This window comes from Ammospiza nelsoni, chromosome 27 (assembly GCF_027579445.1).
Source record: "Ammospiza nelsoni isolate bAmmNel1 chromosome 27, bAmmNel1.pri, whole genome shotgun sequence".
NCBI classification, from domain to species: Eukaryota; Metazoa; Chordata; class Aves; order Passeriformes; family Passerellidae; genus Ammospiza; species Ammospiza nelsoni.
Genome location: NC_080659.1, coordinates 5,715,170 through 5,736,776, shown reverse-complemented (window position 1 = coordinate 5,736,776; position 21,607 = coordinate 5,715,170). Strand labels below are relative to the sequence as shown.

At 51.8% G+C, this 21,607-nt stretch overlaps 1 protein-coding gene across 1 annotated transcript in view; it reads left to right on the top strand.

Annotated features, from left to right (window-relative positions):
• Positions 1-21,607, top strand: part of LOC132084430 (fibrillin-2-like) — a 67,792-nt gene that overhangs the window by 7,346 nt on the left and 38,839 nt on the right. Inside the window, exons 3-8 of the mRNA XM_059489498.1 lie at positions 950-1,048; positions 3,102-3,197; positions 5,807-5,902; positions 14,462-14,659; positions 15,956-16,081; positions 21,266-21,391. Of these exons, the coding sequence (XP_059345481.1) occupies positions 950-1,048; positions 3,102-3,197; positions 5,807-5,902; positions 14,462-14,659; positions 15,956-16,081; positions 21,266-21,391 (741 nt within the window). The remainder of the gene's footprint in view (positions 1-949; positions 1,049-3,101; positions 3,198-5,806; positions 5,903-14,461; positions 14,660-15,955; positions 16,082-21,265; positions 21,392-21,607) is intronic.

The window sequence follows — 21,607 nt, the reverse complement described above, 5'->3', positions numbered from 1 at the left end:
CCTGATCCAGGGATTTCCCTGCTCCCAGCCCTGGGCAAGGAACCCCCAACTCCTGGGAATTCCCAGCTCTGCCGGTCCCAGTTAAACCCAGTTGGTCCCAGTTACTGAATTCAGATTTTAATCCTCTCCTCGAGTGTCACTGTGTCCCCTGGCAGTGCTGTGGGAACTGGAGGCTCCCGAGGAAATGACTGATGATTAATGGAATTAATAATTCCATTAATCATTAATTCCATTAATCATTAATTCCATTAATCATTAATTCCATTAATAATTCCATTAATTGATGGGGACACTGCAAACCTGGTGTCACCAGAGGTGTTGCCCAGCAGGAATTTGCATTTTAAGGGGCCACGGGGAGGGTGATTGAGATAAATCTCATTTGGACTGGGAATTGGGAGGGTGATTGAGGTAAATCTCACCTGGATTGGGAATTGGGAGGATGGTGGAGATAAATCTCACCTGGATTGGGAGTTGGGAGGATGATTCAGATAAATCTCACCTGGATTGGGAGTTGGGAGGGTGATTGAGGTAAATCTCACCTGGATTGGGAGTTTGGAGGGTGACTGAGGTAAATCTCACCTGGATTGGGAATTGGGAGGATGATTCAGATAAATCTCACCTGCATTGGGAGTTGGGAGGGTGATTGAGGTAAATCTCACCTGCATTGGGAGTTTTTCCTTCCTGTCTGAGCTGGAGAATCCATGAATTGGTGATGTCCTGCATTTCTGTGGGATAAAGATGGGATGGAATGGGATTGGATTTCATTTCATTTCATTTCCCACTCCTGCTGTGCCCACAGAGGTGCCCCAGCCCCTCCTTGGGTGATTCCTCACCTGAGGGATGAATCCAGGGCCAAAAACAGCTCTGGGAATTGCCAAGGGATGGTCCCAGGGGCAGAACCAGCTCTGGGCATTGCCAGGGTGTGATCCATGTCCTTGTGTGCCCCCAGCAATCTGCAGGAATTCCTGTGGGGATGGATTCTGCTCCCGGCCCAACATGTGCACCTGCTCCAATGGACAGCTCTCCCCCAACTGTGGCTCAGCTGGAGGTGAGGGAATTCTCCTGCCCATCCTCATTCCCTGCTCTGCCAGAGGGCAAAGGAATCCAATCCCTGCTGCCCCACCCTGACCTGGGCAGAGCCCACCCAATGTTCCACCTTTCACGATATATTCTGTGCTTTGGGGTGCTTTCCCTGCAGAAATAAATGGGATTTTGGAGCCTTTTGAGGTCTCAGATGGAGAGGGACATCCCAAAGATTGATTTCCCATCCATGCCCAGCTGCAGAGATAAAGAGACCCCTCAAAGGCTCAGTCAGGGGGTGTTTGGGAGAAGGAAATTTCTGGGATTTGCTCCAGATCCCCGGAGCCTGCAGCCCTTGGGGAGGGGAAGGTGCTGGAGGCTGGGTCCATGTGGGAGCAATCAGGGAGGAATTCCAGGAATGCCTGGAGCCCTGGGAGCCCTGCATCCATCTGGGCACGGCCCTGGCATTCCCGGGACAGGGGAGGCCTCCTCTGCAATCTGCAGTTCGCTGTTGGGGGCTGGAATTCTCTGCAAAAACAGACAAATTGTGCATTCCGTGCAAAAACAGACAAATTGTGCGTTCCAGAGGCAGGGAAAGCCACCCTGCCTCCTCTGGAATAACAAAGAGCGGAGTTTCCTGCTTGGTGTCCTACTCCAGAGAGTAAGGATGGTTTAGGAGTGCTCTGGAGGGTGTTTAGGTGGAGTAGTGAGTGAGTAGAGACAAAAACCCCACAGCTGATCCCTGGCAGAGCCACTGATCCCTTCCAATAATTTGTAGGACAAATCCAATTCAATAATGGGAAAAGTTAACGAGGATGAGCTGTCATCCCTCCTTTTCCCTGTCATTCCTCCTTTTCCTGTCATCCTCCTTTTCCTACAACTTTGGCCTCTGCCACCCTGGCAAATCCTGCCAAAGCCTTGCAATTCCTGGTTGGAAGATGTTCTTCTGCATTCCAGATGCCCAGGGGGTTCCAGCAGAGGCCAAAGTTGGCAGGAGCTTGGCCCCAGCTCTTCCCAGCCTGGAATTGGGGTTGGAGGAGCCTCCATGCCATAAATCCACTGGGAGCTGCCAGATTCCATCCCCTCCTCCCCCAGAGCTGTGGGGTTTTTGTGTGAAATCCACTTTTCACATGATGTGTGGTGTTTTTTGTGTGAAATCCACTTTTCACATGATGTGTGGGGTTTCTTGTGTGAAATCCACTTTTCACATTATTTCCTCCAACCTCGGGCCCTTTCACACCTAAATCCCTCTTTGGGCTGCTTAAATCCCAAATTCCTTCACCAGGCAGTGAGGAAACAGTTAAAGCCAACACTCGGTGTCCTCCACAGCAAGGATAAAACTCTTCCCAATTTATTTATTGCTATTGTTTTCCTGCAGTGCCTCAGTCACATCCAGTGGGTCATAATCCTGTGGGAAAGTTGAGCTCTCACATGGAAGAATGGACGATTCGTGCTTTTCTTTCCAAATTCCTTTTAAAAAAAACCTCTCCCAGTAACTGGATCTTGTCAAGGAGGCCACGTTCTGTTTGCAAAAGCAGGAGAAATATCTTAAAGTTGATGATTTTCCTCCACCAAGGAAATTCCATCCCCCCCAAACTCCTCAGAGGGCTTTGGGAGGGAGGAATTTGGAAGATTAGACAGCCCAAAGTGTGAAAAGGATTGAAAATGGAGCAATAATGGAAAACAGAGATAAAAAAGGGTGGGAAAATATTGGCCAAGTGTAAAATCCTGACAGAAAAGATTATGACAGGGTTGTGTCAAAAACAAGGGAATTATCCACGGCCTCCTTTGCAGGAAGGACAAAGCTGGGAAAGGTTTGGTTGGGGTGGATTCCTTAAGGAAGTAAAAGGATGGATGGCTTTGGTTTGTGGGGAAACCAAAAGGCTGGGATGGAGCTCAGGGAGTGGGCACCAACCTGCCACAGCTCCAGGAGCCTTTGGAAAACCCTCTGGGATGGGATTGTTGGGGTGTCTGGGGTCAGGAGCTGGATCCCTGACCCGGGGAGCCCCTCCCAGCCCAGGGCAGTGTCCCCTGTCCCTGAAGGGATTCCCAGGGTGACCCTGTCCCTGTCCTGTCCCCAGTGCAGAGCTGCAGCGTGCGCTGCATGAACGGGGGCAGCTGCTCCGAGGAGTCCTGCCTGTGCCAGAAGGGATTCACGGGCACCTACTGCGGGCAGCGTGAGTGTGGGGATGGGAATGGGATGGGATTGGGATTGGGATTGGGAATGGGATTGGGAATGGGTCCTGAGGGATTCACGGGCACCTACTGCGGGCAGCGTGAGTGTGGGGATGGGATTGGGGTGGGAATGGGAATGGGGATGGGATTGGGAATGGGAATGGGATTGGGAATGGGAACAGGTCCTGCCTGTGCCAGAAGGGATTCACGGGCACCTACTGTGGGCAGCGTGAGTGTGGGACTGGGATTGGGGACAGGGATGGGGATGGGAATGGGATTGGGAATGGGTCCTGAGGGATTCACGGGCACCTACTGCGGGCAGCGTGAGTGTGGGGATGGGAATGGGAATGGGAACAGGTCCTGCCTGTGCCAGAAGGGATTCACGGGCACCTACTGCGGGCAGCGTGAGTGTGGGGATGGGAATGGGATGGGAATGGGATTGGGAATGGGTCCTGCCTGTGCCAGAAGGGATTCACGGGCACCTACTGCGAGCAGCATGAGTATGGGAATGGGGACAGAGATGGGAATGGGATTGGGAATGGGTCCTGAGGGATTCATGAGCACCTACTGCGGGCAGCGTGAGTGTGGGATTGGGATTGGGGATGGGATTGGGAATAGGGAAGGGCACCCAGGACACTCCAACATCAGCACCGTGTTCTCCTTCCCTCAGAATCTCAGCCCTCTCTCATGACCAGCACAGCTCTGGATCAAAATACAGATTTTAGACATCATTAATGGATGAATTGATTTCCCAGTATAGTGTGTAATATATTAGTACAATGTAGATTTTTCAGTCTATTATAATATATAGATAATAGATATGGATATTATTGTATATACTATATTATCTGTATGTAATATATAGATAGTATAGAATATATTATAGAGAGAATATATAGATATGTTATATCTTCTACTATATGACATATTCATAATATAGAATTTAATGTATAGTATATTCATAATATATCTCATATAGTATATATAATTAGATAATATTATTATATATTATATAATATATGCATAATATATTATATATAATATACACCTATACATTACATATACAGTTATGCATCTCTATAATTATATATTCTCTTACTATATTATTATTATATAATTATATTTAGTATGTTACAATTATTATTATAAAATTATATAATTTATAAATTATATATATATTTATATATTATATAGATATACATTATATAATATATATATATTCTACCATGTAATACATTTTAAGAAGCCTTTAGTTAGCAAATAAGCACCGTATCTTAGAAAGAATCTCTTCTCAATGAGATAATTTAGAACTTCCCAAATTCCAAATCCCTGTATCCACGTGGGAGTCACTCCCACTGAGGATTTTTAAAGACAAAATCCCCAATTCTCCCCAAACTCCCCCTCAGCTCCCTCTGATCCCTCGCTGCTGAAACTTCCCGAGAGTTCAGCCAGAGGCAGAGGCTCCAGATGGGAAATTTCATCCTGAGCAGCAAAGGCTTGGGAAAATTCTCAGGAGCAGCAGCCCAGGCCGGGCTGGGACGTGCAGCCCTCACTACGTGCAGCTCCCAGCTCCATCCTGCTCTGCTCCCCTGGCAGGACATCCCGGCAGGCTGGGGAACGCTGCACCCCTGGCCCCATCCCAATCCAGTCCTGTACCCCTGGGCCCATCCCAATCCAGTCCTGCATCCCCTGGCCCCATCCCAATCCAGTCCTGCATCCCCCTGGCCCCATCCCAATCCAGTCCTGCATCCCCTGGCCCCATCCCAATCCAGTCCTGCATCCCCCTGGCCCCATCCCAATCCAGTCCTGTACCCCTGGGCCCATCCCAATCCAGTCCTGTACCCCTGGCCCCATCCCAATCCAGTCCTGCATCCCTCTGACCCCATCCCAATCCAGTCCTGCATCCCCCTGACCCCATCCAGCCTGGGCTCAGAGCTGGAACTGGGCACTGAGGGGGCTCCAGGCAGAGCAGGGTCCTTGGGGGGCCCTTCCTGCTCTGTAGATCCCATCAATCCATGATTTCAACCAGGAAAATTCCTTTAGCTCCAGCTGTGAGTGCAGGGCTTCAGCTCAGGGTAGCACGACTAAGTTTAAGTCAGAAATACTTTAAGTCAGGAATATTTTAAGTAAGTCAGGAATATCTTAGGTCAGGAATATTTTAAGCCAGTGACTATTTTAGGTCAGGGAGCACCCAAGTGCTGCTCAGAGCCCAGCTCCTTGCTCTGGGCACTCTGGGGTTAAATCCCTGCCCATCCATCCTTCCCTTCTCCCATTCCAGCTGTGCCATTCCTCACACCTTTCCCTGTGGGCATTTCCCTGTCTCTATCCACTCATCCCACTTCAATCCCAACGGCTGAGATTCCAGAGGGCAGGAAATCCTCCCCAGTGCAAGAGGAGTGTATGGCCTCTGCAGAAGGGGGGGCTCAGGCAGCAGCAGGGACCAATTTTCCCAAGGAAAAAACCCAAAAATCTCAGATTTCTCTGTGGATGCGAGAACACGGAGCTGAAACTCCAAACTCTGACACTCCAACCACCATGGAGGTGACGTCCCAGCACCACGGAGGGGCTCTCCAGGGGCAGGAGTGATGGAATTCTCTGTTTCCCCTCTCAGCTGTGTGTGAGAACGGCTGCCAGAACGGGGGCAGGTGCATCGGCCCCAACCGCTGCGCGTGCGTGTACGGCTTCACCGGGCCCCAGTGCGAGCGAGGTGAGCAGGGATGGGGGATAATGGGCTGGGATGGATGGGGAGGAGAGATCTCTATAGCCAGGCTGTGGAAATTTGGGTTTATTGCAAATGGCCAAGTGCAGGGCCGTGCTGGGAGGCGCCAGCCACGGCTCGGAGCAGAAAAGAGCGGTAAAAAGAAGTAAAGAGGATGAGAGAGTGAGGTTCCTGTTACAATACCTTAAATCTTCTTCTGGTCATGGAACTTGGGGTTCATTGCAAAGGGCCAAGTGCAGGGCCCTGCTGGGAGGTGCCAGCCACAGCTCGGAGCAGAAAAGAGAGGTAAAGAGGATGAGAGAGTGATATTCCCATTACAATACCATAAATAATCTTCTGGTCATGGAAATTGGGGATTATTGCAAAGGGCCAAGTGCAGAGCCCTGCTGGGAGCTGCCAGCCGCAGCTCGGAGCAGAAAAGAGAGGTAAAGACAGAGGTAAAGAGGATGAGAGAGTGATATTCCCATTACAATACCATAAATAATCTTCTGGTCATGGAAATTGGGGTTTATTGCAAAGGGCCAAGTGCAGGGCCCTGCTGGGAGCTGCCAGGTTCTGTGTCCCCTCCTCCAGGTGACCCTGGGCTGTTCTGGGGGATGTCCAAGCCCAGGATCCTGGGATTCTGTGAGCCCCATCCCTGCCAAAAAGAGCTCACCCACCCCAAACCCATCCAGCTCCAGATTTACTTAAGGGCTTCACTTGAATTTACTTTGCCGCTGCCGTAAGGAGAAATAATTTGAATTTTAAATTGGAATAGCTCAGAGCAGGCTTGAGAGAAGAGAAGGGTAAAGAGAGTGGGGAAGAGTTTCAGGGTTGGAAGGGAGCTTAAAACCATCCAGGAGCACCTTCCACTATCCCAGGCTGCTCCAGCCTGGCCTCGGACTCTTCCAGGGATGGACATCCCCAATTTTCTGGACAATTCTCCTGTTCTGCAGCAGTTACAGAGTCTTTAAACTCTCTCCTTGCCTTTTCCCAATTGCTTTAGTTATGGAAAATGAGGAGGATTTCTCTCTTCAGTGCTCTACCCTGGGAGATTCCCCCCCAGACCCCTAAACCTGAGCTCCTCCTAATTTTTTCTCCTGAGATTCCCAAACCCACCCAGATGCTGGCTGGGTGTGAGCAGAGAGCTGGAAATTCCTGCAGGAAACTTCTGGAGAAGGCTGGAAAATCCAAGTGTAACGTGTGTGGAGAGAGGGGCTGAGCAAGGGGAGGCTTTGGGGCCGTTTTGTATAAAATTCTTTACATAAAGGAGCATTTTCACAAAGCCTGCAGAGATTTGGCCCGAGCCAGACTTGCGCGAGAGACAAAACAAATCCTGCAGCTGTGTCCACACTGCTCCTCCCTGCCAAGGCAAACAGAGCCGGGCTGGGAATGGTTCCTGGGGGGGGTTTGCAGCCAGGTGAGCGCCTGGGGTTGGCCTTGCGGGGGAAATCTGGGATTTGGGGAGCAGCTTCACCCTCCCGAGGGGAAAACTCCGTCCCCAGGGCCGCTGAGAGCTGCAGGGTTTGTGTCATGGGGATCCATGGGGGTCCCCAGGGGAGATTCCAGCCCCTCCTGCAGCTCCGCTCCTCATTCCCAAGGGTTGAGTGATGAATTCGGAGCAGAGCCCGAAGCCCTTTGCTGATAGGGACAAAGGATAAATCTCCTCCCAAGGCCAGGGAGTGTCCTGGGCTCTGCCAGGTGTGGAATTCTCTGTGCTGATAGCTGGAGTGATGAGTGAGGAGCATAAACACAAACAGAACACAAGGAATTCCACCTCATTCCCTGGAGGTGGAATTCCAACTTCATTCCCTGGAGGTAGCGGAGCCCTGGAGGATATTCTGCCTGTCTGGATTCTCCAAACCCTCCAGGTTCTGTGTCCCCTGCTCTCCAGGTGACCCTGGGCTGTGCTGGGGGATGCCCAAGCCCAAATCCTGGGATTCTGTGAGCCCCATCCCTGCCAAAAAGAGCTCACCCACCCCAAACGCATCCAACTCCAGATTTACTTCAGGGCTTCGCTTGAATTTACTTTGCCGTAACGAGAAATAGTTTGAATTTTAAATTGGAATAGCTGAGAGCAGGCTTGAGACAAGAGAGGGATAAAGAGAGAGGTGAAGAGGATGAGAGAGTGAGGTTCCTGTTACAATACCATAAATCTTCTTCTGGTCATGGAAATTGGGGTTTATTGCAAAGGGCCAAGTGCAGGGCCCTGCTGGGAGCTGCCAGGTTCTGTGTCCCCTGCTCCAGGTGACCCTGGGCTGTGCTGGGGGATGCCCAAGCCCAAATCCTGGGATTCTGTGAGCCCCATCCCTGGCAAAAAGAGCTCACCCACCCCAAACCCATCCAGCTCCAGATTTACTTGAATTTACTTCTCCGCCGCCGCCGCAACGAGAAATAATTTGAATTTTAAATTGGAACAAAGTGAATTTCTGAGTGCTGAGAGCGGCCCCAGTCAGAGGCTGCTTTGTGCTGGGAGCAGAACAACCCCCCTCACACCTCATGCAGGAAATTCCCCCCTCCAGAGGGAAATACCCTGGAGCAGGCACTCACAGCATCCCAGCATCATTTCCTCCCTCTCCCTGACATCTTTGGGGGATATTTTGTGGAACCTGAGCTCCCATTACATCAGTGTGGGAGGAAAAGCTGCAGCCCACAAGGGCTGGGGCTGCTGGGGCCAGGGGCTGCTCGTGGATTTAGAGCAAAATGAAGGATTTTGATGTCATGGCTCCGCTTCCACCCTCCCTCAAGCAGGAAAAAGTGACCGAGTTTGACTCATCAGGTGATGTTTGGGGCTCCAGGGATGAAGTTTTTTTCATTTGGGGTTGTTTTTCCAGTCAAAATTAAATCTTCCCTGTGGAGCCTGTCCCTGGGATCCAGGAGCTTTTCCCAGGAACTTTTCCATTGGATCCAGGGAATTTTCCTTGGGATCCAGGAGATTTTCTCAGGAGCTTTTCCCTGGGATCCAGGAGCTCTTTGGGATCCAGGAACTTTTTCCTGGGATCCAGGAGATTTTTCGTGAGATCCAGGAGATTTTCCCAGGAGCTTTTCCCTGGGATCCAGGAGCTCTTTGGGATCCAGGAGCTTTTCCCAGGAGATTTTCCTTAGGATCCATGAGCTTTTCCTTGGGATCCAGGAGATTTTCCTGGGCTCCAGGAGCTGTGGTCTCTTCAAAGGAACCCTGAGCAGTGCCAGGTTTCCACCTGAGTGCTCGGGGAGAGCCTGGAGCTCTGGAATTGCCACCCCAGCCCCTCCAGGACAATTCCTGACCCCGAGGGCTCTCCCAGGTGTTCCCAAACCCTGCTCTGATTTTTTTCCACCCATCCCTCCTGCTCTGGACCCACCAGCTCCACGTTTCCCTGTGCTCTTTGTGCCTCCCTGAAACTCTCTCGGGTTTCATCAGGCTGAGACTTCATCAGGAAACAGTAAAAGCAGGACAGGAAAGCTCAGAAAAAGTGCCCCCTCTACAATTTCCTTTGGAAGTGTTTTTCCAGCACTTGGAATGTCTGGCCTTAGAGAGTGCCCCCGCCAGCTTTTTCTTCTCTGCACAAGTCCAAACAGTTAAACTGGAGGAATGTGGCTGTGTTTGGGTGAAGGGAGGAAATGACGAGCTGGAGAAAGCATTCCATGGGAAAGGAGCCCCTCGGGGGGACCTGGGGCTGCCACGGAGGGGCTGGGGCAGCTCTGGGGCTGGAGAGACACGGCCGGGCTGGGAGACAACTGGGAAACAACAGGGACAATTGGAAAATACCTGGAGAACAACAGGGAGAACTGGGAAACACCTGGGGAACGAGAGAGACAATCCATCCAGGCTGGAAAACACCTGAGAACAACAGGGAGAACTGGGAAACACCTGGAGAACAAGAGAGACAATCCATCCAGGCTGGAAAACACCTGAGAGCAACAGGGAGAACTGGGAAACAACAGGGACAATTGGAAAATACCTGGAGAACAACAGGGAGAACTGGGAAACACCTGGGGAACAACAGGGACGCCTGGAGAACAACAGGAACAATCAGAAAACACCCGGAGAACAGGAACAATTGATCCAGTCTGGAAAATACCTGGAGGACAACAGGACAACTGGGAAACACCTGGAGAAAAACAGGGAGAACTGGGAAACACCTGGAGAACAACAGGGACAATTGGAGAACAACAGGGACAATTGATCCAGGCTGAAAAACAGCTGGAGAACAACAGGAACAGTTGGAAAGCGCTGGAGAAGAACAGGAACAATCCATCCAGGCTGGGAAACACCTGGAGAACAACAGGGACAATTGGAGAACACTGGAGAAGAACAGAAGCAATTGATTCGGGCTGCAAAACACCTGGAGAAAAACAGGAACAATCCATCCAGGCTGGGAAATGCCTGGAGAAAAACAGGAACAATTGGAAAACACCTGGAGAACAACAGGAACAACCCATCCAGGCTGGGAAATGCCTGGAGAAAAACAGGGACGATTGGAAGACACCTGGAGAACAACAAGGACAATCAATCCAGGCTGAAAAACACCTGGAGAAGAACAGGGACAATTGGAAAACACCTGGAGAACAACAGAAACAATTGGAAAACACTGAAGAACAACATGGGCAATCAATCCAGGCTGGAAAACACCTGGAGAAGTGTCTCTCCCTGATCCCAATCCCTGTCTCTCCCTGTTCTCTCCCTGATCCCAATCCCATTCCCTCCCGTTGGTGGCTCTGGCTCAGTCCCAGCCGTGGCCTCCTGCCCAATCCCAGGATTTGTGTCTCCATCCCCTCCCTGGGGATGCTCCACAGGCCCCTTTTGTCCTGCAGCTTTCAAGGCAAAGCCTCCATTGTTTGTTGTGAGAGGGGATTGGAGTTCTGGCAGAGGAAAAAGCTCCTCTTCCTCGCCTCTGTTTGTTTGTTTTGGAGAGGAGGAATTCCAGAGGGTGGGAGCAGAGAAAAGCTCCTCATTCCCTTCCCCTTCCCTCGTGCTGGACCTACTCCCACGATGGATTTGTGTGGCTGGGATTGTCCTTTAGATAGCACAGAAAATCCTGGAATTCTCCCACTTTTCCCTCTCCGGGGATCCGAATTCCCACTGGAATTGACTCAGGGACACCCTCCTGGCTCCATGGATGTTGCAGGAGTGGAGGAAACTTTTTTTATTGTGAATATTCTCAGAAGTTCCTGATCAAATCTGGATCCTCCCCGGATCCAGAATTTCTTGCAGTGGGGATTGCCATTGGGATTGCCGGGGATTCAGAGCTCCAGGAGTTCCCCAAACCCCCCCCCCCCCATATTCAGGACTTCTTGCAGTAGGAATTGCCAGGGATTCAGAGCTTTGAGGGTTCCCCAAATCCCCCCAAATTCAGGATTTCTTGCAGTGGGAATTGCCATTGGGATTCAGAGCTCCGGGGGTTCCCCAAATCCCCCCAAATTCAGGATTTCTTGCAGTAGGAATTGCCATTAGAACTGCCAGGGATTCAGAGCTCTGAGGGTTCCCCAAATTCCCCCAAATTCAGGATTTCTTGCATTGGGAATTACCATTGGGATTCAGAGCTCCGGGGGTTCCCCAGATCCCCCCAAATTCAGGATTTCTTGCAGTGGGAATTGCCATTAGAACTGCCAGGGATTCAGAGCTCATGGGGTTCCCCAAATCCCCCCAAATTCAGGATTTCCTGCAATCCCTTAATGGGATTTACCTGGAGCTGGATCCCACTCCGGGCTCTGCTTTTGTGAGGCTGAGGGAACAGCAATCCCGGTTTTCCCTCAGCTTTCTCAAGGAAAAAGCCCAGCTCCTGCAGGACAGCTACCTGCAGCAGGATTCCTGGAACACAGATCCCATGCAGGGACTGGGAAAGGCTTCAGACATCTCCTAAGCGTCCCTGTTTCCTTCATAAAATTTCATCGGTGCCTCATTAAAAATTTAATCATTTGCCCATTAAAATTAGCACCAGCTGGGGCTGGGAGGCAGCCAGGGCTCTCCAGACTGAGATTTCCTTGGCTTCATTCCCTCCAGAGGAGTCATCTGCATAGGAAAAGTTATTTTGGGCAATTATGGGTTTAAAAGGGGGTGTTCTCCTCACAATCCCGCATTCATTATCCCTCTCCAGGAATTCCTGCAGTGCCTGGGGGAGATGAGGTAGGAGATGAGGTGGGAGGTGCAGGTTTGGCCACTTTTCTCTCTGTTCAGAGCATCACTTTGGGGTTTTTCGTTTATTAATCTGAGGTTTTTGGGGTCCACCCTGCACTGCGATGGGAACTTGCAAAATTTGGGTCAAAAAAAAAAAAGGATCATTACATGGTTCATGTTTCTGGTCAGATTCCCAAAAAAAAAGGATTTTGTGGGAGATGCCCATCACCTCCACACTGATGTAACTTCCAGACAATTCCTTTTTTTTCCCTCTCAAATCCTTCTCCTCTCAACCTCAGCTTTAATTCCCGGCACAAACTGCTCCAGCACACAAACCAGAGGGAGCATTAAGCTGGAAACGAGGAATTCTTTGCTAATTGATTCTTTCCCAGACAGGAGGATTTCCTGGGTGTTTTCCATGGATTTTGGGACATGATTACCTGGAGCTCCCAGTGCTCTCACCCCCCCTCCAAAAATATTTTTATTGCTTCAAACGCATCAAACCCAAACCTCTCCCTGCAGGGACATCTGGGGGGTTAACCCAGGAGCAGGGATTTGAGGTCAGGGCAGTTCCTAATTACTGCTTGATTCCAGCCTGGAAATTCCCTGAGCTCTGGCTGCCTGACCAGCACCTGACTGCTCAGACACTCCATGGGGAATTTTCTGCCCTGACCAGGACGTGCTCCAAGGTTTTCTTGTTGTTTTTTTTTCCCCCGGCCACAGATCAAACATTTCTGTGCCACCACCTCAAGGGAAAATCCCACAGGAAGGATTTTACTTCCTGCCGGATTCCTGCTGTGCCAATATCCCTCATCAAGGGTCATGGGAGCCCAGGCAGTGGCAAAGCCACATTCCTGAGGGCAGAACCCTGCAAAAAATTGGGTTAAAAATCCTTGGGGTTGAAGGGATGGGAGGATCCTAATTGGAAGTGGGAAAGCCGCAGTGTCTGGGGTTTAAAGCTGAAATTGCCAGGGGATGTTTGGGAGTTGAAAGTTTAGGAATTCCAGAATCCCAGACTGGTTTGGGATGGGAGGGAACATAAAAACCATGGAATTCCACTGCCAGCTCCTTCCACTATCCCAGGGTGCTCCAAGTTCCATCCAGCCTGGCCTTGGGCACTTCCAGGGAAGGATCTTTGTAGCTAAATTGAGATTTGATTGCTTCTCTCATCCCTGGAATTCCCAGAGCAGGTGGAATCACAGCCCTGGAATTGCCTCTTTGCCTGAATTTTGATTTTCAGCTCCTTTTAGGGCCACCACCACCTCCAACACCGCGCTTCAATTTGCCACCATTGCAGTTTTCTCCCCAAATCTCTGTGCTGGCAAGGCAGAAACCCTGGGATTTATTTGTACACTGGATTATGGAATTCACAGGGAACCCCCAATGAGGGGAGAGAATGACTCCATCTTATCAGAAAGCTAATTAATTGCTTTATGATACTCTATTATTCTGTACTATATTACATTACATCTAAGCTGAACCTGCCAAACTCAAACCACCATCACTGTGGGTGAACAATCTTCACATTGCACTCTATTTTTGCACAAACACAGGCACAGAAAATGAGATAAGAATTGTTTTTACTTTCTCTGAGGTTCAGAGAACGTGAAACCCAGAAATGTTCTTGGGAAGAATTGTGCCTTGCTTTTCTCTGTGAAGAGAAATGTGGGGCTACACACTCAGCCTTGACAGGCCAAGGAGCCAAACACAGGCACAGCAAATGAGATAAGAATTGTTTTTCCTTTCTCTGAGGTTCAGAGAATGTGAAACTCAGAAATATTCTTGGGAAATAAATATTCTTGGTAGGAACTGTGCCTTGCTTTTCTCTGCTAAGAGCAATGTGGGGCTATTTCCTGACAGGCCAAGGAACCAAACACCATCACTGTGGGTGAGCAATCTCCACATTGCATTCTACTTTGGCACAAACACAGGCACAGAAATTGATAATAATTGTGTTTTTCCTTTCTCTGAGGTTCAGAGAATGTGAAACCCAGAAATATTCTTGGGAAGAATTGTGCCTTGAATTTCTCCATGAACAGAAATGTGGGGTTACACACCTGGGCCTGACAAGCGAAGGAACCAAACCACCATCACTGTGGGTGAACCATCCCCATATTGCATTCTGCTTTGGCACAACCACAGGCACAGCAAATGAGATAAGAATATTTTTGGGAAGAATTGTGCCTTGCTTTTCTCTGTGAAGAGAAATGTGGGACTACACACTTGGCCCTGATAGGCCAAGGAACCAAAACACCAACCATCCCCACATTGCATTCTGCTTTTGCAAAAACACAGGCACAGAAAATAAGAAAAAAATTGTTTTGCCTTTCTTTGAGGTTCAGAGGATGTGAAGCCCAGAAATATTCTTGGGAAAGAAATATTCTTGGTAGGAGCCGCGCCTTGCTTTTCTCTGTGCAGAGCAACGTGGTGACACCAGGTGTAACCCGGGTATTCTCTCCTTCCCTGCCCAGATTACCGCACGGGGCCGTGCTTCAGCCAGGTGAACAACCAGATGTGCCAGGGCCAGCTGAGTGGCATCGTGTGCACCAAGACCATGTGCTGTGCCACCATCGGCCGCGCCTGGGGCCACCCCTGCGAGATGTGCCCGGCCCAGCCGCACCCCTGCCGGCGCGGCTTCATCCCCAACATCCGCACCGGCGCCTGCCAGGGTCAGACGCGGGGCATGGATGGGGTGGGCAGGGCTGGGAGGGGCAGGGAGTGTGAGAGGGGTGGTCACGGGGTGGGCATGGGGTGGGCATGGCATGGGCAGGGCAGGGAGTGTGAGAGGGGTGGGCACGGGGCGGGCACAGGATGGGCATGGGGTGGACATGGCATGGGCAGGGCTGGGAGGAGCAGGGAGTGTGAGAGGGGTGGGCACGGGGTGGGCACAGGATGGGCATGGCGTGGGCATGGCATGGGCAGGGCTGGGAGGGGCAGGGAGTGTGAGAGGGGTGGGCACAGTCCTGAACAGGAGGTTGAAACAGCCCCAAAATGCTGATTGGCAGAGCCCAAAATGGGACCTAAAAGAGCCTCAAAGTGCTGAGAGCAGAGTCCTGAACTGGAGCCTAAAACAGCCTCAAAATGCAGAGGGCAGAGTCTGGAAAAGGAGACTGAAACAGCCCCAAGGTGTTGAGAACAGAGTCCAAAATGGGAGCCTAAAAGAGCCCCAAAATGATGAGAGCAGAGTCTGGAACAGGAGATTGGAATGGAGGAAACAGAGGATGGGGAGAGCAGAGTCCTGAATGGAAGCCTAAAACAGCCCCAAAGTGCTGAGAGCAGAGTCCTGAACAGGAGATTGAAATGGATGAAATGTTGAGAGCAGAGTCTGGAACACTGAAATGGAGGAAACAGAGGATGGGGAGAGCAGAGTCTGGAATGGGAGACTGAAACAGCCCCAAAGTGCTGAGAGCAGAGCCTGGAACAGGAGCCTAAACCAGCCCCAGAAGAGAGAATGCTGAGACCATTTCAGTCCTCTGAAACAGGAGCCTAAACCAGCCCCAAAGCAGAGGGCACAGAGAGCAGAGCCCCAAAGCAGAACCCTAAACCAGAGAATACAGAGAGGAAAACCCCCAAAGCAGAGCCCCAAAGCACAAAACTCTCTGTGGAATTTTCCAAATCCCCCCTGTGTGTCAGGGAGCACCTCCATGGACCTGGAGGGTCCCCTGGGATCTCCCATTTTATCCCACAGATCCAGGGCACGCTGTGGCTCTCAGGTGAGCTCCTCCATCCCACAGGCTGCTCCTCCCAAAGAACCACAGGATGGACAAATCCTTTGGGGAAGCATTCCCAATCCTTTGATCCTTTGAGTCTCCCTCTTGTTGAGGCAGGAATTGACTCCTGTCCATCCCCTGGTGCACTTTAGGGGGAAATTCCCTCTGGAATGTGATCCAGCTCCTTGAGCACAGGGAAAGCCATGGATCCATGGCTGCTGTTCCTTCACACTCCTCCTCCTCTTCCTCCTGCAGATGTGGACGAGTGCCAGGCCATCCCTGGGCTCTGCCAAGGTGGGAATTGCATCAACACCGTGGGATCCTACGAGTGCAAGTGCCCTGCAGGGCACAAGCAGAGCGAGACCAGCCACAGGTGTGAAGGTAAGGGATGCTCCTCTTCCCAAGCCCCAGGAACATTTCACTCCTGGCTTTTTCCAGAGTGGAGCTGGGACAGAGCTCCCATTCCAGGCTGGATCCCATTGCCCAGCCCTGCCAGAGGGGTTTTTGGTCTGCTGCCCACAGGCCAAGGGCAGGAAATGAGGAATGGGCTTTGCCTGATCTCCTGATCTTGCCTCAGACCAGAAGGAAATGGGTTGGTTTGTTCACAGAGGGGTTTTTGAAAGAATATTTTAATGGGAACACAGACTGATGGCACTGGAGGGATCTGTGGAAGGTTTAGCCAGGCTCAGCTCAGCCTCCAAAATTCTGCCAGGTTCTGGGTCTGATCAAGCCTTGAAAACTCAGCAACTTTTAATTTGGAGGCTCTTCATTAGGGCTGGGAAGATTTAATCACTGTGAAATGGGACATCAGGCTGGTGCTGGGAGCTCAGGGAGGGCTCTGGCTGCCTCTGGAATGCCAGGATTGGAACTGGGATGGTAGGAGGTGGCATGAGCTGATCTCCCAGGTCTTTCCAGCCCTGACCATTCCAGGATTCTGTGCCCTGGGTTCAGCCCCTCAGGAAACGTATCCAAAGAGAGCCCAGAGGAGCTGCAGAGGTCAGTCCCTGCTGGGGGATGGACATTCCTGCATCCCCAAGAAACATCTGTGTCTGAGCATCTTCCTGGGCAGGGCGCCAGCAGACTTTCTCTAAAATCCTGACAGGATTCCTGCCGAGCTCCACATGCACGGATTGAAAGCAGGGCAATCCAAACCAGCCCTTTTTGTGTGTCAGATGAAGGAGCAGCTCCCCGAATCCAGTGATATTCCAGGAATCTGCCTGGCCCAGGTGGGAGCAGGGGCAGCAGAAAGCTGCTCCTGCCTCTCCCCCAGCAGCTGGGGAGCAGAGCACATCTGAAACCGGTTGAGCTGGAATCTCCTCCATCCCCAGATTAAACCAAATCCATTGTCTGGGTCTGTCCTCCAGATGTGAGGGGCCTCCCACTCCCCCCAGAGCCCCATGTGGGCACAAACTGCCCCCAGAAAGGGACAACTCCAGCATTCCCAGGAGCTGCTCCATCCCTGCATCACCACCATGGACTGGGGGCTTCCCTCTGGGTCTGGGGTCCCGCTGGGAATGACACAGACAGCAGGGGTTTGAGGTTTGAGGGCTCCTCTCCCAGCTCTGTCACCTCCACGTCCCCACAGGGCCACCAAAGGGGAGGAGGATCCCAGGAAAGTGGAATCGCCTTTGGGATTCCCTAAAATGATGTGGATAGGGGAATGGAGAGGGTTCCTTTATGGACACATTGAAGATTTGGGCCCCGAGTTCCCTGAACATCTCCGAGTTTCCTGCAGCCTTTGATCCGTCAGGAATTTGGTCCAGCAGATGGAGCATCAAATTCCTGAGCTGCACATTCCTGCTGAAACTGCCAAAATCTCTGCCTTGGTCCTCGCTTTGAGCCAGGGTTTGATCAAAGCACAACCAGAGCATGGATTTGTGGTCCAGGTGTGCCCCAATCCCAGCTGGGCAGGAGTTCCCTCGTTGAGTTTTGGGTTCATTTTACACCGGGGAAAGGAGGGAATTCTCTGCTTCCCTCTCATTTTCAGCTTCCCCATCCAAGCCTGGCATCCAGGGAATGTCAAACCCCGATTAAACCTCTCTGGGGGGTTTCTCCCCAGCTGCCCAGAGCTGGAGTTTGGTGCTGGAGGATTCCTGTGGGGAATCAGGGATTAACCATGTCCCCTCATTAACGGTGTCCCCTAATTAACAGTGCCATAATCTGTTGTGAACTGCTGGGGACGGAGATAACGGCGGTGCCTTCCTTATCTCCTAACCCAAACCTTATCTCCCAACACCTGGAATCGGGGAGGATAAGGACGCTTTTCCAAGGCAGATATTCCACGCTGATAAGGGAGGCTCTGAGCTGCAGCTGGAATATCCTCAGATCCAGCAGCAAAACCAATCCTTTGGCTCTCAGGGAAAGATCCAGGCCGGATTTGGAGCTGAAGCTCCTCCAAGTCGGGGCTTGCTCCGTTCCAGGCTCATCCCTGGTGGATGGGGCACTTCCAGAGGGTGGCTCGAGTTTGTCCCATTGTCCATTGTATTCCGAGGAGCTCCGGGGGTGATGGGAGCTTCTGGCACTGCTCCCTTGCTGGGCAGGCTGAAAAACAGGGAAATGTTGGATTTAGGGAGGGGGAGGCTCAGGCTGCTCCCTAAAAACCGCTGGAGACGAGGTGGGCTTGGGAAGCACCCAAAAATTGTGTTTGTGCTGTGCAAAAAGATGAGCAAAGAGGGCAGGAATTGCCAGGTTAGGGATGAATTAACGCATCTCACGGCTGGATTATGGTGGAAAAAAGGGGAAAAAAGCAGGATCTGTTTTGAGGTTTTCAGGGAATGAGAGGCAGGTTCGGATCCAGCCGAGTTCTCAACGCGGTGGGAGGAAAATTGTTGAGGACACAGGAAAATTCCTGGTGCAAAGTGGAGAGAGGGAACATCAAAGCTGAGCTGGGACACATCCTGCTGCTCCAGAGACCTGGAGCCATAAATCACAGGGGAAAGGGGGGGCTGGGGCACTTTTAAATGATCCTGGAAGCAACTGGAAAAATGACACCGAAGGGAGCAATTCCGTGGCGTGGAGCTGAGGGGGAATCACTGGCTGGACAAAGCTTTTCCTGCCATAATTCCAGGCCTTCTCTGCCAAGAATTTCACTTTTTAACAGCCCTTCCTGTGCTGCAGGACAAAGGCCAAGCTCTGCTATCAGTGAGGTAATGCCAGTGCCTCTCCAGGATGCTCCCCAAAGGAACGTGTCCTGCATCCAAAACCCATCCTGGGTGATAAGAGACAAAACAAAAACCCATGGAGAGACACGAGGAGAGGGAGTGGAAGGCTCCAGGCAACAAGCTCAGCCAGGATTTGCCCATTTTTGGCCTCTCCAGGATATTCTGCTGGAGGGAACAAATCCTGGGATTCCAAATCTCACCTCTGTTCCTCACCCCTTCAGGTGTGAGGTGCTCCATGTGCCCCCACAGGCCAGGAGGGCCCAAAATCCTGAATTTCCTGATGCTCCTGCACCAGAGGAAGCTCCCCAGAGCTTTCCACGGGTGGATGGAACCCCACAACCACTTTCTTTCCATTTCCTCACAGAGCCCCTCTGAAGAGCTCATTGTTTGGCTCCGCGCAGAGCTCATTCCCCTGCGTCTGGGTGGTTTGGAGCTCCCATTTTCCCCTCTGTGGTTCCTTTCACGAGTCCCTGATCCCAAGGCTCGAGCCCTGGGGGTGTTTTCTCCGTCAAATCCTGGGGTTTTTAGCACAAGGAAAGTTTGGGGTTCCCACAGCCCTGGGATGAGGGATGAGCTTTGCAGCTCCAGCTCTGCAGCTTTGGCTTTTCCAGCTTTTCCAGCCTTTAAGGACGAGGCCAATTCCAACTCCAACCCCAGCCCGGCTCCAAAATCAACGTTTGCCTTGAATCCTGCCATTGTCTGAGCAGCAGAGCTCGGGATCCTGCTTTAATTCTGAACAGAAGGTTGGAAAAGCCGGGAAGGAGCCAGGCTGGAGCTGGCAGGGTTCCCTCCCGGCTCTGGGCGTTAATGAGAGGGGCGTTAATTGTTAATGAACCCGTTCCCACCGGGTCAGCGCGGCTCCAAACCACCACGGGACGCTCACAGAGGGAAAACCGAGCAGGAAAATGGGCTGAAAGCACAACAAAGCCCAGGGATCGGGTTCCTGGAGCACAGGATGTGGAGTCCTGCAGGAATGGGCTCCGTTCCTGCTCTCAGAGCTGGGATTTTCAAGGGATTTCAGCAAAAAAAGAGCTGCAGATTGATGGAAGCTCTTTGGTTCCCTGGTTTTCATAGGAATGGGATTCTCTGCTGCCTTGGGGTGAGGGAGGGATGGCAGAGGCACAGCCCCAGGTCTGGGAGCCTCCCCAGTGCCACCCCAAGCTTTGGGCTGGGATTTTTAAACTTTGCTTTCCTAAAGCTCTTTATTTTGCCCAGCTCCGTGCAGATTCTCCCCAGTGCCACCCCAAGCTTTGGGCTGGGATTTTTTAACTTTGCCTTCCTAAAGCTCTTTTCCTTGCAAAGCTCTGTGCAGATTCTCCCCAGTGCCACCCCAAGTTTTGGGCTGGGATTTTTAAACTTTGCTTTCCTAAAGCTCTTTATTTTGCAGAGCTCGGTGGGCTGGAGCCCAGGGCAGGGCTGGGGTTGGATGACAGGGCAGGGCTGGCTGATAAAATCTGATTTTGGCTGCAGGGGCCCAGGTGGGGGAGGCGTTTCTGTGTTCTGTGTTTCTGTGTTCTCTGCTGCCCTGGGAGCTCTCAGGGCTGTTCTGAGCATCAAAGAACCAGAGCAGCACTGGGGGGCTCAGGGGACCCCTAAGAGGGTGACCGGGGGCAGAATTTGAGAGTCCTAAAGAGCCAAGCAGGGATTTGTGCTCCCCTCTTGACTGGGATAGAATCAGAGAATGGAATTGTGAAATATCCTGGGATTTGTGTTCCCCTGGAATAGAATCAGGGAATGGAATTGTGGAATGTCCTGGGATTTGTGTTCCCCTCTTGACTGGGATAGAATCAGAGAATGGAATTGTGGAATGTCCTGGGATTTGTGTTCCCCTGGAATAGAATCAGGGAATGGAATTGTGGAATGTCCTGGGCTGGGAGGGGCTCAAGGGGGGTTGCAAATCCAACCCATCACCAAGGGCTGGGCATGCAGACCATGACCAAGGTGACCTGGGGGACCAGGACTCCATCCCTGCCTGGCAGCCCTTTCTAATGTCCAGTCCCTGTTTCTGGGAATAATTTATTCCCTTCTGTCCATCCTAACCATCCCCTGGGAGAGGCTGTAAAGAGAAGCAGAAACTCCACAAATGGGAGAGTTTTGGAGACCCTTCATGGCCCAACCCAACTCCCAGCCTTTCTGGATTTGGATGGGGTTTGGGGACCAGGACTCCATCACTCCCTGGCAGCCCTTTCCAGTCTCCAGTCCCTGTTTCTGAGAGGAATTTTCCCCCTGGTGTCCATCCCAAACTTCCCCTTGGGGAGGCTGTGGAGAGAAGCAGAGACTCCACGAATGGCAGAGTTTTACAGACCCCCATCATCCCGCGACCGCCCCAAACCCCACCTGCGTGGCTTTGGGTGGGGAAGGGCGCATTTTCCACGCTGCCCGTGGTGTTTTCTGTGCCTTGCAGACGTGGATGAGTGCGGGGCCGTCCCGGGCGTGTGCGACGGAGGCGAGTGCACCAACACGGCGGGCAGCTACGTGTGCTCCTGCCCCCGAGGCTTCATCACCAGCCCCGACGGCTCCCGCTGCCTCGGTGAGGGGGAAAACGAGGGATTTGGGGTGGGGGTTTGGGCCGGGAATGCCCGCACAGGGCTTTGGGATGGGTGGGGAATGTTCCTTGTTCTCCATCCCGAGCCCGGCTGGGATCCCTTGGTCCTTGTTCCTCTCCAGGATTTGGGGTGTGGAGGGGTCTCAGCGGTGGAATGGGGTGGGAAGGGTGTGAGGAGGAGGAGGAGGGCTGGGAGGAAGG